This window comes from Eschrichtius robustus, chromosome 4, assembly GCF_028021215.1.
Source record: "Eschrichtius robustus isolate mEscRob2 chromosome 4, mEscRob2.pri, whole genome shotgun sequence".
Lineage (NCBI taxonomy): Eukaryota > Metazoa > Chordata > Mammalia > Artiodactyla > Eschrichtiidae > Eschrichtius > Eschrichtius robustus.
Genome location: NC_090827.1, coordinates 71,310,035 through 71,327,577, shown reverse-complemented (window position 1 = coordinate 71,327,577; position 17,543 = coordinate 71,310,035). Strand labels below are relative to the sequence as shown.

General features: G+C 36.5%; 1 protein-coding gene across 6 annotated transcripts in view; it reads left to right on the top strand.

Moving 5' to 3' along the window:
- The window catches only part of ADGRL3 (adhesion G protein-coupled receptor L3), a 563,136-nt gene that overhangs the window by 16,238 nt on the left and 529,355 nt on the right, over positions 1-17,543 (top strand). For 5 of the 6 annotated variants that reach the window (XM_068542873.1, XM_068542871.1, XM_068542875.1 and 2 more), the window contains exon 2: positions 2,528-2,731. The exons of the other annotated variant lie outside the window; for it this stretch is intronic. In XM_068542873.1, the coding sequence (XP_068398974.1) occupies positions 2,528-2,731 (204 nt within the window). The remainder of the gene's footprint in view (positions 1-2,527; positions 2,732-17,543) is intronic. 6 annotated transcript variants of the gene reach the window in all.

Sequence of the window (17,543 nt, the reverse complement as noted above, 5' to 3'; positions counted from 1 at the left end):
ATCCAGATCTATTCTTTCTGGGTCCCTAGACTTTGCTTTCCGGTTATAGTTCAAACATTTTTGTCTGTTTCTTGTTTAAGCTGAGATTCTTTTATTTAATGCAGGCACTATTATATCTTTCAACTGATGGTGATTCCACTCTATATGCATTTTAAATCAATTATAATTCTCTGCCTACTCTAGCAATTGACCTTTCCTGAAATAATTGATCTCTGATTCAGTAGAGATCATTATTCCTATGTCTTTTTTCCTATCCTGCCCTAGTCTTTTTTTCCCAGGAGCTTTATTCAGTATCCTAAACAGATGGTTGATTGTCCCCAAACTAAAAGCCTTACCCTGGTTTACAAAGCCCATGATCTGGCTGTTGCTTACCTCTCTGATCTCATTCCAGATTACTCTTCTCCCAGTCTACTACACACAGCTTCATTGGCCATTGTGCTATTTCTTGATCAGACCAAGGTGGTTCCAACCTGAGGCCTTTGCAGCAGACTGGAATGCTCTTTACTCCTGATTTTTGTATGACTAGCAACTACCAATATTTTGAGATCTCAGTTTAAATTTTACTCCCATAGATATGTCTTCCATAAAAACCTAAACAGAGTAGCCTTTACATATTACCCTACTTAAACTTTCTATGGTTTACTCATATCTATATTGTGTTAAAATTATTTATGTATTTGCATTATTCTCCATCTCCCGCACAAGAATGGGTGATTTATTAAAGTAGGTATGTTATCTGTTTTGTTCACCAAAATCTCCAGCACCTAGAAAAGGACCTGGCATATAATGGGAACTCAAAACATATTTGTTGAATGAATGAACAGTAAAATGCATGTTCCATCACCCCGAATGTCCTTATATGTTAATTTGGCTGAGGGTGAAATCTTTCAACTTTATTATACCTGAAGCTTGCAAGATAAATAATAGCTTTATAATCTTTTCCTAATTTCCTTCCATAGAGCAGTAAAAAAGGTGTTAGGAAAAACATACCTGTATATATTCATGTAAAAATAATCAAAAATTAGTCACATTGTCATTTTGGATAACAAAGAGAATGATATTTTGGAAGTTAAAAGATCAGAAAAGATGCCACTGGAGGTTATTATTTAGACATTTTAATTTTCACAGCTTTTTTGGTCTTAAAACTTGTTTCCTTCTTTGACACCTTTTCATTCACATGAACTATCAAAATAGCACTCAGGTTACCTCTTGCCTAGATATTTTAGTACACACACTTTATAATGAGTTTAAATAAAAATGTTGTTTAAGGGTGATGCCTTCAAGTTATATTCTAAACTTTTTCATTGTAGATGGATTGTTTGACAGATTTCTTAATATAATTTTTGTTTTCTATAAGAGCTGTATCATTTGTTGTGATTTGGAGGAGAATATGTTTTTCACTCTTAATTTGTAAATATTTTATATATCAAGAAATTGTAGCGCTACTTTATAAACTTCCAGTGTTAGAAAGATGATCTAAAATTCTCTTGCTTTATCGAATTTCTTAGTTTCTCTCCTGACTATTGAATGGTAGTCCTATGGCATTATTATCATGTTTTTAATATGCATGTTATAATATGTTAAAAATAATTATGTAAAGCAAAATCTTCTTCCTTGTAAAGTCTTTTTCTTTCTGTTAATAGGAACATTTTCATTATCACTCCTATTTATTACACTAGTTGCAATTAGTGTAGAGAAATATGTGTCTGTACCAATTCACCAAAAAAACAAAATCCTGTACTTATATCGTTCTGTTTTTCATATCATATAATGTATGACTGTTTTGTGAATATTAAAAAATAGTCATGTGTGTGCAATTTTATTTTTTCATTATTGTCTTGGTCTTCCATATTTATTCATTTATGTAATATGTACCATTTGTCAGTAAAATCACTGTGTATGTAAATGGCAAAAATGTATGTATATCCTTTTCACCCTAATGTCCATCACAGACCTTAATACAGCATCTTTCCAAAAAGGTTAATTGACCTGAAACATATAAATAAATATAAAACAATCCATGTAAGTGTAACAGTACAACAAACGAAACTAATAAAAAGAAAACCTCTCTGAAACTTTCTTCACCCATTACTTTATCAAGCTTTTCGTGTGTAAATATTTAGTTCAATAACCAGTATTTTTATTGACACAGATATTAGTGCCCATAAATTATAACAGAATGCTGTGAATCTTTAACAAATATAAATAATCTTTATATTTTTTCAGGTAGCTTTCTCTGCTTTCAATAATTATATTTAATTTTCTAATCATTGTTAGGAATTAGGATAAAGTTTTTGGCTTACTTAAGATCGTGATTAACTAGGACAGAGTTACGCAGTCAGTATCACACTAGCGACTAGGAGATACGATGTCCTCAGCTCCAGGGTTGTTTGTGGGGCCTGGGGTGGTGGAGTCCTGGGCCTATGGCCTGCAGCAGAGAGCAGCCTGGGAATAGCCCCTAGCAGGGCTCCTCTGAGGCCGGCCTGAGCTGAGCGGAGTCTGATGGTGCGCCCTGCGGTCCCCGCAGGTGGCAAGCACAGTGAGCGACATCCAGCCCTTGCTGCTCCACTGCGACATGCTGAGCGCAGCCCAGGAGGCGCTCTACCTCCCAGACATCTCCTTCAGCAGCCAGCTGCGGAGCACGCCACTGCTCATCGTGGACAAGGGCCCCGTGGAGCTGCCAGAGGAGTTCGTGGTCCAGGTGCCCAAGGAGCTCAGATCTCAGCCCAAGGTGCGGCCAGCGGTGGGGAAAGAGGGCTGCGGGTGGCTGGGCAGGGGCTCCTGGGAGGCTCAGCCTCAGGCAGTGGCCCAAATGTGTCTTCTCATATCCTTAGTCTCTGCATCCACTCATAGTGGCTGATGTTTGCCCCCACTGATATCCTGATCTGTTGTTGAACAATGCATGCTTGTTCTGCATTAGAGCCTCATCACTATCTCAGAACGTTTGACTTTAAATTTCTGATTGTGTTTGAAATATCTTCGCATTATCACAGGAAGTTTACAATTACTCTTAGTGACGATGTCAATGGTTGTAAAATGTGAATGGTTGTAAAAGACACGTTTTAACATTTCTGATCATCTGCTTGTTTGAAATAAAATTCACATCAGTGGAAACTACCAAGATTTTTGAGGCGATTATGGTGAAAACATCTTGGTTAGGAATTGTGTATAGTCATCTAAAGCATAAAACCTGATAGAAAGGTGATTTTTACACAAGCAACCTAATTTTCTTATGAAAATGTTGGAAAGTGCTTTATTTATAATATTATCTCTGCAGCTGGCAAGTACAGTGAGTGACATCCAGCCCTTGAAGTTCCAGTGAGGAATATTATACAATATTTGCACAAAATTCAATACTGTTCTTTTCCTCAATACTTTGTATATATATTTTTTACCTTTACGTAATGTTTAGGCAATGTAATTTTTCTTTTTACTCACCAAACTCAATTCAGACACTCTTATCCCTCTAATTTCCCTCAGGGAATATAATATGTATAATGTAATATAATATAACATAACATAATATACAAGCATTATATAATATTTATATATTTATTAAGTATTTATATAATTATATAAATATTATATTTGTAATTTTCTTTGTGCCTGCAGCATGAAAAAGGCTGAGAAGCATTTGGCAGTTGCAACCATGAGTATCAAGCCTTGTTACAAAACACACTCAGCTCTCCTATAGCATAATTTAATAATTATATAGGAAATACTGGCAAAGGAACATGAAATGCCACTATATTAGCTGAGCTTATCTTCTAAGCCCCGTTACAGAACTCCCTGGTAAAATAAATTGGAATACTGTGTTTTAGTTCAGGGACTAAGGTTGATGCATCACCCTTTGATCAATTTGAGATTTAAGAGACCTGTGAAATTTAAACCTAACTCTTCAATTACTGCAGCCACATAAAAAGAGTAAGTATGTGGTGACTTTGGCACTCACAGTGGCTCTGTCCACTCAGTCACATTGTTCAATCAGTGGCCTAGAATCTTTCAGTTCAGATTAACATTTCTTCCCTAGTGGTGATGATTGGGGGGCAGTGGTGGTGGGTAAGTGCATATGTTTCTACAGAAGCATGTAGAATTGACTCCAGTGTGTTCGGAAAAATCAGGGAAAATGTATGGTAAACATTCTTTAAGAACTACATTTTCTTTTGTTTTGCTTTGCATTACCATTTCAAACCTGAAATTCTCTAAATTGGGTGCAGTTATATTTTTCACAAAATGTGCTTCAGCAATCACAAAGTTTTCAGCAATCACAAAGTTTTCATCATAATATTGGCTTTTGATTTATATTGTAAAATAATAATATGAAATTAATATTATTTAATTTACCCAATGCATATATGTTCATCAGTTTCTAGTACTAGTGAAGAAGAAATCTAGAAATGAATTTTAATTTTTGAGGAGATGTTGTAAATGTTTAAATCAGCAACTATAACATAAACACACACACACACATGAACACCTGCTGGCAATACTGCCTTGTGACAAAAATTTAGAATAGCAGTCAATTAGAACAGTTTTTCCTATAGTACTTTTACTAAGATGTTGGCTGAATTTTTACATTCCCCCACTTTTATAGTTTAATAAGATTCTTCTATCTTACTGGCTTTTGCTTTTTGCCACGTATGTGGCAGATTACAGTGTAGTAATGGGATTAAGTCACATTTTTCTATCAACTTACAAATAGGAAAATTTTATTCTATTCTGTTTTGGACAAAGGCGAAAATGAGGGTACAAGGCAACCTTTACGTGATCTTGTAAATGAAGACTGATGTAAATGTCATGTGATTTAAAAGGAGCCTACAGAATCATGCTAATCTGTTATGATGAGGCCATACTTTTTGAAAGTTGCTTTTGTGCAAAAGTAATTTTATCAGTGAGATAGAGAACAACTGAAGGTCATCTTCAAATGCTCCCTATAGAAAGAATAAAGAAAGCAAAGTAAATATTACAGGGGCATACTCTTTCTTGATATAGAAGATAGTACATACAGCTAGAACACTTGGACCGTTATTAAAAATCAAATTAATATGGGAGATACCACACTACCTTGAGCTCTTCAAATTGAAAAGACATGAAGAATTCAAACTAGAAAATGTCAATGAACTCCAGCTTCCTTCCTTCCTCCCCCTGTCTTTCTAAAACAAAAACAACAGTATGTTATAGAAACAAGATAATTTAAGATATAAAAAAATCAGAAAAAAATGGAAAAAATGAAGACTGATATTAATGCAGTCTTTGATTGGAAAATAAAATTGATATTACTTTAAAAAAGTTAACCTCTATTTGTTCTATCGATAGCCAAACAAGCAAATAGAAACCCAACACACACAGCCTTAACAACATAACAAAAACCCTTTTATTTGTTTGAAATTGAACTTTGCCCCTTTTTTCCCCTTTATGTTCATTTGACTCCAGATAGCTAATAGCAGTTCTTGAGAGTTAATGAGTGTTTGGATTCAAGGAATTAGGACTTCACAGTAGAGCAGCAAAGCATAAAGAATTAAAAAACATTGTTCTCAGAAGACCTGTTTCTCTCTAGCGTACTAAGGCAGAAGGAAGTCTGAGGGCAGATTGCACAGTTAATGACTAGATATCACGACATTTCCTTGAAGCTAAAGGAATGTTGATGTGTTTTTTATCAGCATTTTCCTTGCTTCAATTGTGATTTTCATGCAGATGCCTAAAAAGTTCATTGAGATGATCTACAAATAACCCTCCTGCAAGCCATACATAGTGTGCAGAGCTCATACAAGTGTTCTCTCAGAGTATAGCTAAAGCCTTTCAATCCTGACAAGTCATAAAAACTCGACCCTGTGCTCATTTTTATTTTTAACATCTTTCTTGGAGTATAATTGTTTACAATGGTGTGTTAGTTTCTGCTTTACAACAAAGTGAATCAGCTATACATATACATATATCCCCATATCTCCTCCCTCCCACCCTCCTTATCTCACCCCTGTAGGTGGTCACAAAGCACCAAGCTGATCTCCCTGTGATATGTGGCTGCTTCCCACTACCTATCTGTTTTACATTGGATATTATATATAAGTCCATGCCACTCTCTCACTTCGGCCCAGCTTACCCTTCCCCCTCCCCATGTCCTCAAGTCCGTGCTCTACGTCTGCGTCTTTATTCCTGTCCTGACCCTAGGTTCTTCAGAACGATTTATTTTTTACATTCCATATATATGTGTTAGCATACCGTATTTGTTTTTCTCTTTCTGACTTACTTCACTCTGTATGAGAGACTCTAGGTCCATCCACCTCACTACAAATAACTCAATTTCGTTTCTTTTTATGGTTGAGTAATATTCCATTGTATATATGTGCCACATCTTCTTTATCCATTCATCTGTCGATGGACACTTAGGTTGCTTCCATGTCCTGGCTATTGTAAATAGAGCTGCAATGAACATTGTGGTACATGACTCTTTTTGAATTATGGTTTTCTCAGGGTATATGCCCAGTAGTGGCATTGCTGGGTCGTATGGTAGCTCTATTTTTAGTTTTTTAAGGAATCTCCATACTGTTCTCTATAGTGGCTGTATCAGTTTACATTCCCACCAACAGTGCAAGAGTGTTCCCTTTTCTCCACACTCTCTCCAGCATTTATTGTTTGTAGATTTTTTGATGATGGCCATTCTGACAGGTGAGAGGTGATATCTAATTGTAGTTTTGATTTGCACTAATGATTAGTGATATTGAGCATCCTTTCATGTGTTTGTTGGTAATCTGTATATCTTCTTTGGAGAAATGTCTGTTTAGGTCTTCTGCCCATTTTTGGATTGGGTTGTTTGTTTTTTTGATATTGAGCTGCATGAGCTGCTTGTAAATTTTGGAGGTTAATCCTTTGTCAGTTGCTGCATTTGCAAATATTTTCTCCGATTCTGAGGGTGGTCTTTTCGTCTTGTTTATGGTTTCCTTTGCTGTGCAAAAGCTTTTAAGTTTCATTAGGTCCCATTTATTTATTTTTGTTTTTATTTCCATTTCTCTAGGAGGTGGGTCAAAAAGGATCTTGCTGTGATTTATGTCATAGAGTGTTCTGCCTATATTTTCCTCTAAGGGTTTTACAGTGTCTGGCCTTATATTTATGTCTTTAATCCATTTTGAGTTTATTTTTGTGCCTGGTGTTAGGGAGTTTTCTAATTTCCTTCGTTTACATGTAGCTGTCCAGTTTTCCCAGCACCACTTATTGAAGAGGCTGTCTTTTCTCCATTGTATATTCTTGCCTCCTTTATCAAAAATAAGGTGACCATAGGTGCGTGGGTTTATCTCTGGGCTTTCTATCCTGTTCCATTGATCGATATTTCTGTTTTTGTGCCAGTACCATACTGTTTTGATTACTGTAGCTTTGTAGTATAGTCTGAAGTCTGGGAGCCTGATTCCTCCAGCTCCATTTTTCTTTCTCAAGATTGCTTCATCTACTCGGGGTGTTTTGTGTTTCCATGCAAATTGTGCAATTTTTTGTCCTAGTTCTGTGAAAAATGCCAGTGGTACTTTGATAGGGATTGCATTGAATCTGTAGATCACTTTGGGTAGTATAGTCATTTTCACAATGTTGATTCTTCCAATCCAAGAACATGGTATATCTCTCCATCTATTTGTATCATCTTTAATTTCTTTCATCAGTGTCTTATAATTTTCTGCATACAGGTCTTTTGTCTCCTTAGGTAGGTTTATTCCTAGGTATTTTATTCTGTTTGTTGCAATGGTAAATGGAGGTGTTTCCTTAATTTCTCTCAGATTTTTCACCATTAGTGTATAGGAATGCAAGAGATTTCTATGCATTAATTTTGTGTCCTGCTACTTTACCAAATTCATTGATTAGCTCTAGTAGTTTTCTCGTAGCATCTTTAGGATTCTCTATGTATAGGATCATGTCATCTGCAAACAGTGACAGCTTTAGTTCTTCTGTTCCAATTTGCATTTCTTTTATTTCTTTTTCTTCTCTGCTGGCTGTGGCTAAAACTTCCAAAACTATGTTGAATAATAGTGGTGAGAGTGGACAACCTTGTCTTGTTTCTCATCTTAGAGGAGATGGTTTCAGTTTTTTACCACTGAGAACGATGTTGGCTGTGGGTTTATCATATATGGCCTTTATTATGTTAAGGTAAGTTCCCTCTATGCCTACTTTCTGGAGGGTTTTTATCATAAATTGGTGTTGAATTTTGTCGAAAGCTTTTTCTGCATCTATTGAGATGATCATATGGTTTTTCTCCTTCAGTTTGTTAATATGGTGTATCACATTGATTGATTTGTGTATATTGAAGAATCCTTGCATTCTAGGGTTAATCCCCACTTGATCATGGTGTATGATCCTTTCAATGTGTTGTTGGATTCTGTTTGCTAGTATTTTGTTGAGGATTTTTGCATCTATCTTCATCAGTGATATTGGCCTGTAGTTTTCTTTCTTTGTGACATCTTTGTCTGGTTTTGGTATCAGGGTGATGGTCACCTCGTAGAATGAGTTTGGGAGTGTTCCTCCCTCTGCTCTATTTTGGAAGAGTTTGAGAAGGATAGGTGTTACCTCTTCTCTAAATGTTTGATAGAATTCACCTGTGAATCTATCTGGTCCTTGACTTTTGTTTGTTGGAAGATTTTTAATCACAGTTTCAATTTCAGTGCTTGTTATTGGTCTGTTTGTATTTTCTATGTCTTCCTGGTTCAGTATCGGAAGGTTGTGCTCTTCTAAGAATTTGTCCATTTCTTCCAGGTTGTCCGTTTTACTGGCATATAGTTGCTTGCAGTAATCTCTCATGATCCTTTGTATTTCTGCAGTGTCAGTTGTTCCTTCTCCTTTTTCATTTCTGATTCTGTTGATTTGAATCTTCTCCCTTTTTTTCTTGATGAGTCTGGCTAATGGTTTATCAATTTTGCTTATCTTCTCAAAGAACCAGCTTTTGCTTTTCTTGATCTTTGTTCCCTTCATGTCTTTTTCGCTTATTTCTTTTCTGGTCTTTATGATTTCTTTCCTTCTGCTAACTTTGGGGATGTTTGTTCTTCTTTCTCTAATTGCTTTAGATGTAAGGTTAGGTTGTTTATTTGAGATTTTTCTTGTTTCTTGAGGTAGGATTGTGTTGCTATAACCTTCCCTCTTAGAACTGCTTTTGCTGCATCCCATAGGTTTTGGGTTGTCGTGTTTTCATTGTCATTTTTTTCTCGGTATTTTTTGATTTCCTCTTTGTTTTCTTCAGTGATCTCTTGTTTGTTTAGTAGTTTATTGTTTAGCCTCCATGTGTTTGTATTTTTTACGGATTTTTTCCTGTAATTGATATCTAGTCTCATAGCATTGTGCTTGGAAAAGATACTTGGTATGATTTCAGTTTTCTTAAGTTTACCAAGGCTTGATTTGTGACCCAAGTTATGATCTATCCTGGAGAATGTTTGATGAGCACTTGGGAGTAAAGTGTATTCTATTGTTTTTGGATGGAATGTACTATAAATATCAATTAAGTCCATCTGCTTTAATGTATCATTTAAAGCTTTTGTTTCCTTATTAATTTTCTGTTTGGATGATCTGTCCATTGGTGAAAGTGGGGTATGAAAGTCCCATACTATGATTGTGTTACTGTCGATTTCCCCTTTAATGGCTGTTAGCATTTGCCTTAAGTATTGAGGTCCTCCTATGTTGGGTGCATAAATATTTACAATTGTTATATCTTCTTCTTGGATTGATCCCTTGATCATTATGTAGTGTCCTTCTTTGTCTCTTGTAATAGTCTTTATTTTAAAGTCTATTTTGTCTGATATGAGAATTGCTACTCCAGCTTTCTTTTGATTCCCATTTGCATTGGATATCTTTTTCCATCCCCTCACTTTCAGTCTGTATGTGTCCGTAGGTCTGAAGTGGGTCTCTTATAGACAGCATATATATGCGTCTTGTTTTTGTATCCATTCAGCCAGTCTATGTCTTTTGGTTGGAGCACTGAATCCATTTACATTTAAGGTAGTTATCGATATGTATGTTCCTATGACCATTTTCTTAATTGTTTTAGGTTTGTTGTTGTAGGCCTTTTCCTTCTCTTGTGTTTCCTGCCTAGAGAAGTTCCTGTAGCATTTGTTGTAAAGCTGGTTTGGTGGTGCTGAATTCTCTTAGCTTTTGCTTGTCTGTAAAGGTTTTAATTTCTCCGTCGAATCTGAATGAGATCCTTGCTGGGGAGAGTAATCTTGGTTGTAGGCTTCTTCCCTTTCAGCACTTTAAATATGTCCTGCCAGTCCCTTCTGGCTTGCAGAGCTTCTGCTGAAAGATCAGCTGTCAACCTGATGGGGACTCCCTTGTTTGTTATTTGTTGCTTTTCCCTTTTTGGTTTTAATATTTTTTCTTTGTATTTAATTTTTGATAGTTTGATTAACATGTGTCTTGGCATGTTTTTCTTTGGATTTATCCTGTTTGGGCTCTCTGTGCTTCTGGACTTGATTGACTATTTCCTTTCCCATATTAGGGAAGTGTTCAACTATAATCTCTTCAAATATTTTCTCAGTCCCTTTCTTTTTCTCTTCTTCTTCTGGGGCCCATATAATTCAAATGTCGGTGCGTTTAATGTTGTCCCAGACGTCTCTGAGAGTGTCCTCAGTGCTTTTCATTCCTTTTTGTTTATTTTGCTGTGTGGTAGTTATTTCCACTATTTTATCTTCCAGGTCACTTGTCCATTCTTCTGCCTCAGTTATTCTGCTATTGATTCCTTCTAGAGAACATTTAATTTTATTTACTGTGTTGTTCATCATTGTTTGTTTGCTCTTTAGTTCTTCGAGGTCCTTGTCAAACATTTCTTGTATTTTGCTCCATTCTATTTCCAAGATTTTGGATCAACTTTACTATCATTACTCTGAGTTCTTTTTCAGGTAGACTGCCTGTTTCCTCTTCATTTATTTGGTCTGGTGGGTTTTTACCTTGCTTCTTCATCTTCTGTGTGTTTCTCTGTCTTCTCGTTTTGCTTAACTTACTGTGTTTGGGGTCTCCTTTGCGCAGGCTGCAGGTTCATAGTTCCCTTTGTTTGTGGTGTCTGCCCCCATTGGCTAAAGTTGGTTCAGTGGGTTGTGTAGGCTTCCTGGTGGAGGGGACTGGTGCCTGTGTTCTGGTGGATGAGACTGGATCTTGTCTTTCTGGTGGACAGGACTGCATCTGGTGGTGTGTTTTGGGGTGTCTGTGACCTCATTATGATTTTCGGCAGCCTCTCTGGTAATGCGTGGGGTTGTGTTCCTGTTTTGCTAGTTGTTTGACATAGGGTGTCCAGCATTGTAGATTGCTGGTCGTTGAGTGGAGCTGGGTCTTAGCGTTGAGATGGAGATCTCTTGGAGAGCTTTTGCCGTTTGATATTACGTGGAGCTGGGAGGTCACTGGTCAACCAATGTCCTGAACTTGGCTCTCCCACCTCAGAGGCACAGGCCTGACACCCAGCCAGAACAACAAGACCCTGTCACCCACATGGCCAGCTACGTGGGGAGTTTCTTGCCTTTTGATAAGTCTGAGGTCTTCTGCCAGCATTCAGTAGGTGTTCTATGTGAGTTGTTCCACATGTAGATGTATTTCTGATGTATTTGTGGGGAGGAAGGTGATCTCCACGTCTTACTCCTCTACCATCTTGAAGGTCTCCAACTATTTGACCAAAACATATTCTCATGCCATTTACAATAGCCATTTCCGCCTCTGTCCGAGGGCTTCACTGCTGCAAGGCTCACGGCTTTGCTCCCGTCTCTTTAAATGGTGGGGCCAACTGGCCCTGTGCTCATTTTTAAGCGTACCTTTTGCAAGAGCCAAAATGCTTTTACAAGGGGCTTGTGTATTCTCTCAATCCTATTGGTGAATCACATCCAACTCTGCCATCACTTTTTTTCATTTTCTCCCATTCTTGGGGTTTTGTCTTTATAGATTAGAATGCTTTTATGATAATTAAAGCAAGGAGAAACTCTATTTGATTTTTTATTGCCTTACACAAATATCAGCCTTTAAAATTAGTCTGAATTATTAAATACTGGTGGTTCCTTCATTCATCCTTGCCCTCACTTATTTTTTCAACTTTAATTGAGCACCGATGCATGCTGTGTACTGCACTAAGTGGCAGGAAGGCAATGATGGAGAACTTACAATCTTCGATCTCTCAGTCAGTATTGGGAGTCAAGAATTGTACAGTATGGCAAACATTTGCTAGAGGATACCTCTTCCCTGCACCCAAGGAGACAAGAGCTTTGTTTGTAAAATGGTGATTAACATATGCCTTTGTGTGTGTGTGTGTGTAGGTGTGTGTTTGTGTGTGTGTGTGAGTGTATTTGAGGGGGAGTACTAACTGTAAGAGCACTATTTTAAGAATACATAATTCTTATGGAAATCTGAGGACACTCTTGAGTATTGGACTTTGGTTTATCAGTTAATGATGCCAAGTGTTTGTTTTGTTTTTTTTTTTTCTTTCCTGTGGGCCTAGTTCTTCTCTGATTCTTCTCTTACTTTCCAACAGCTTTCTTTGCTCATTAACATTGTAAGTGACCGCCAGCCTGAATTGTATACCACTGCTCTTAGCCACAGCACTAACCAGCAACTGGCACTTGTTGTCTTGCCTTTTGGTTTGAATTTCCAAAAAGAGAATTTAATCCTCATTGGGTAAGCCAAATATCCCTGATTTAATTATTCGTGTCACTGGCCGTCTCATGACCTAGGCCCACATAGAAGCAAGTTTGTGTAACAAAGAAGCAATACTGAGAATACCTTTTATAAAAGTGAGTATAAAGTACTATGGAGCATGTAGAGAGATTGTCAACCCAGTCTTGGAGGATCAGAGAAGATGCTTCTGAAGAAAAGTGCATTTAAGCTGGGACCCAACAGTCAAGTATTAGTTAGCCAAGCATAGAGGTAGAAGAAAGATACTATTATAGATAGGAAACAGTAGCACAAAGGCCTAGTTCAGTATGATTGGAACTTAACGTGTCCGAAGGATAATTTCTAGTTGTCAGTCCAGAAATCACCTGGAGAAGATCAGGATGGCACGATATAATGTTATGAGGAGTTCAGAATTTCTCTGATGGCAGTACGGGAAAAATTAAGTTAATCTTAGAGGAATTAAGGGAGGAATGACCTGCCACCTCCATTTGAAGAATAAACTAGAGGCTTCAGGACTGGAAATGGGAGGTTAGTCTATTGATTGAGATAAAAAATGATGGTGGCACTGACTCTAGGAGTGAGTGACATTAGTGATAATGAGGACCAATTGACAGGAGTTAGAGATTCATTGGATAAGTGAGTAAGACAAAGGGAAAACCCAAAGAGTACCCCCCCAGTTTCTGGCTTGAAAGGTTGTATGAAGAATGATTGTCTTACTGAGATAAGAAAGACAAGAGGAGGCACAGAGTGTTGGTAAGGAATGATGGTGGTGTTACCCAAACATTTACGAATGATTTCTTCAACATACCCCTTTGAATAGAAACCCTACTTTCTGGTCCCAAATTTAAGAACACTTAACTTAAATATAATACATAAATCTGTAAAAACATAGTTAAAAATGATGTTTGTTGAGCATGTTATTGTCATTGAAAAGAACAAAAATTATTATCATTCATTGTTAGGATTCTATTTTGGCTTAAGTGTGATAAGATTCTGCCACAAAAGATCATCTGCTAGGCTTTTCATTCAGTCCTTCCATCTACTTCCCAGTAATACCTAGCAGGGCTGTAGTGGAGCCAAGATTAGATTTGATTTTGAGCTCTCCTGTGTTCCCATGAAACAGCTGAAAGAATTCTTACTATATATGTTTTTTTCCAATGTATATTTTTCAATACTATGGCAAGGAGACAAATTGAATAAGGTTAAGACAGTTGATCTGCAGGCCTAAGTATATCGGGCATTCATTCAGTTCTTAGTACGATGTTCCATGTCAAAATTTGGAAAGAAGTAGGAGACTAGTCTGCTCATATTTGGGCTCATTAACAGTGTAACATAGCACACAGTTTAATAAAATAATAACAAAAATAATCTTCATGTGTCTTTTTGAGAATGCCTCAGAAACGAATCTTTATTAATACTCTTGCCTAATTAAAACTGATTTTTAAAATAGAATATCACCGGATGCCCTTGTTAAGTGATGCTTTATCTTAAGGAAATGTTTAATGTTCTCATTGGTTAAGAGTCTAGAAAAATAAAAGCTGCTCTCCAAAAAAAGTAAACACTTTTAAATTCATAGATCCAAGGCCACAGTTGCAGAACTCACCTAACTGTACATATGAAGGCATTATAATAAGCTGATAGAGGCAGGGAAAGGGTGGCAAAAGCTCATTTATTGGAATAATTGTAAGACAGTGATTTGGGAATGGAGCCAAGCCTTTAGTATACCATGAACTTACCAACATGATAGGGCGGGTCATGGACACTGGACTAAATAAAGAGCAGGAATGCTTTAAAACCTATGAGCCAAAACACATACATCCAGTAAATAAGATTAGTAGACAACACATTTTTCTCTTGCCTCAAACTACCTCTCCACATGCCTTATCCTTCAGCCACATGGAAGTTCTAACAGTTTATTAAACAAACCATGCCCCCTTCCTTCCACATCTTTGGCAAGTGATAATTATCTTTGCTGGTTGGAATCTTCTGTACCACCTGAGTCCTCCTCAGCTCAGCTAAAATTTTGATGTATGGTTGACTTGAATTGATTTTCCTCTGCCTGCATTCATCCTTAGCTCTATTCTTGACCAAACAATTTCTATCCTCCCTCTGATTCTGAATTACAGTGGCCGGAAAGTTGTGTGTGTGCATTTGGTAAACAATTTCTCTTTACTTCCTTCTGGCTTTTATATTTTCATTTGATATAACTAATGATCATAGGAAAACCTGAGACTTTTTTACTCAATATGTTTTTAATAGTGTTATTTATATTGACTTTGATGAGTTATCCTTCTGGCATGTTCTCATGTTCTTACTCTCCTTACTCCCAGATTTTTGGAAAAGCTGCTTTTAACCTTGTTATTACATTACAGTCTGACGTGTATAGGTAAAGTCCAGGAATTCATGGGGAAGTAGAAAGGTGAAAGAACTTGTAACAGAAGAACAGAGATTAATGTTTCTACAGCAATGGGAACCCTCTGTTTTACAAGCTCAGCCTTTTGGATATAACTGTTACTGCAAGAGAATAATATAATATGGCCTTCAAAGTGCTGTTAGCTTCTTGTTTTATATGACAATATAATATTTTTTCAGATAAAAACCCGTTCACATTTATTTGTGTCTTTCAGTGAGGTTTGCCAGTTTAGACAAAATGTCAGGTCTAATTGATATGCAAAATAAATTATTTGGACATCACCCTTTTGAATCCTTATATACTTAATATTATGTTATTCAGGAGGGGTCAAAAGGAGAGAGGAGACGCCAGTCCATATGTCCTACCAACCTCCCAGAATCCTTCTCGCTGGAATCCATCTTGGCTGAGCGATATGCGTGCCACCAGGAAGGACCCTGAGTCAGTGATTGGCCAGAGACAACCCGGAAACTAATCCCATCACCATAAAACCCGAGACTGCAAGCCGTGTAGCTGAGCAGTTCTCCTGGGTTCCCTTACCCTGCTGCTGTCCGCTAGGGCACCCCTTCCCATTAAAGTCTCTTGTTTGTCAGCAAAAAAAAAGGAAAAAAATTATATGTTTATGTGGAAAGAAGGAGGCTAATAGGCATTTAGGGAAATAGGTAAAGTATTGAGGTTAAACGATAATAATAAACTTTTCAGCCCTAAACATGATTTTAAAACATTTTTTTAGGATCTTGTCTCTTTCCCAAATGGTATAAATACCAGAATGATGTATCCAGTTGAAAATAAATGTGTTAGTGAGTTTGGCCTTCAAGTATTTTCAGGAAAATGTGAGAAACTCTTTTGTTTCTATTGGCATAAATTACAAATTATTTTCCCTTTCCATCTGACAAGTAAAATTTGAGTAGCTTCTCAAAATGCTTATGGAAATTATATGTTTCACCATTACATTTTTCTTGTTACAAAGAATATTAATAATGGAAAATGGATGCTAAACCTTGACATTCTGGCCAAAAAATGACTTAATTAGGAATATATAAGTCATTTCATTAATTGATTATTTGAATGTCTGCCACATAATAATAATTGTGTATATGTTCCAAAGAACCAAATTTTACCCTACCAGTCACAGATGCTTTCCAGAATAAATTAGTTAATTACTAGAAAATCTTTTCCTTTTTCTTTTGTTTCCCTTCAACTCTAACAATGTGTGGTAGTAAAAGAGATCTGAAGTATATCCCAGATACAAAGAGGAAACTTCCATTATATTTATAGAAGCCTTAACCTCAAATTAAGATGAAAGGGGAGAGCAGAGCAGGTGTTGTTTTGCATAGAACATCATACTTTCATAGACTGGTTTACGTCTGTGTTTTCAGATTTTGCATTATTCATATAGGTCTCCAGCACAGCAATGCAAAAATTTGGCCAGGCACTCTAATTTATACTTTCTCTTTTTCATATGTATAGTTAAGTAAATTGATGATTCTCCCTCTCCCCCAGCTTTTACTTCCTAAAGAAGCAATTTCTTTTTCTTGGCTATAGACATATCTTTAACTCTTCATTTTTGGGTTTTTTTTTTTATTGCTACAGAGAGGGTAGTAGTATGGAATTATAGGTACTTCGTGAGCTTTGGGGTCAGACAGATTTGGATTCATTCTCAGCTTTACTGTTTATTAACTGTCTTAACCAAGGCTAAGGACTTACATTTAAAAAACTTTGTTATCTCATCTGTAGAGTGTGATAATAAAAGTACATACATTGTTGTGATGATTAAGCATCATATGTGAATATATTAAAATGATTAAACTCATAGGTTTTGAAACCTAGTATGTGTTACCTACTACTATTTACCCTTTTTTAGGCTTTCTTTTTTGTAGTAATCATATCAGAGATATATAATGGAAGATCTGTGAAGAATTTTCAATGAATTTATTTAGTTACTTGTTAATATTTTTGTTTAGGTTTGGGAAGAGACAAAGTGCTGTAATAAAATACTGGCTTTATATTTTTGTCACAATCGTGGGTTCCTAGCTTGGGTAACTGAACATTGAGTATAAATGTTTAGGAGAGAAAATAACTTAATTTAATTTAATTTACATATTTCTTGTGCCTATAATGCACATAGAACCCTCCATAATGCTGTTTTTTCCTCAAGGACTTACAGTCTGTTGCTGGTAACAGAGAGAATAGAAAAACCAGTAGGCATTTGACTCAATGATTTGGTGAACTGTGGTGTCATACAAATGCTGTAGTATTTTATTTTATTTTTTATTAATTTTTATTGCAGTATAGTTGCTTTACAATGTTTTCTTAGTTTCTGCTGTACAGCAAAGTGAATCAGCTATAGGTATATATATATCCCCTCTTTTTTGGATTTCCTTCCCATTTAGGTCACCACAGAGCATTGAGTAGAGTTCCCTGTGCTATACAGTATATTCTCACAAGTTATCTATTTTATACATAATAGTATATATATATGTCAATCCCAATCTCCCAATTCATCCCACTTCCCCCTTCCTTC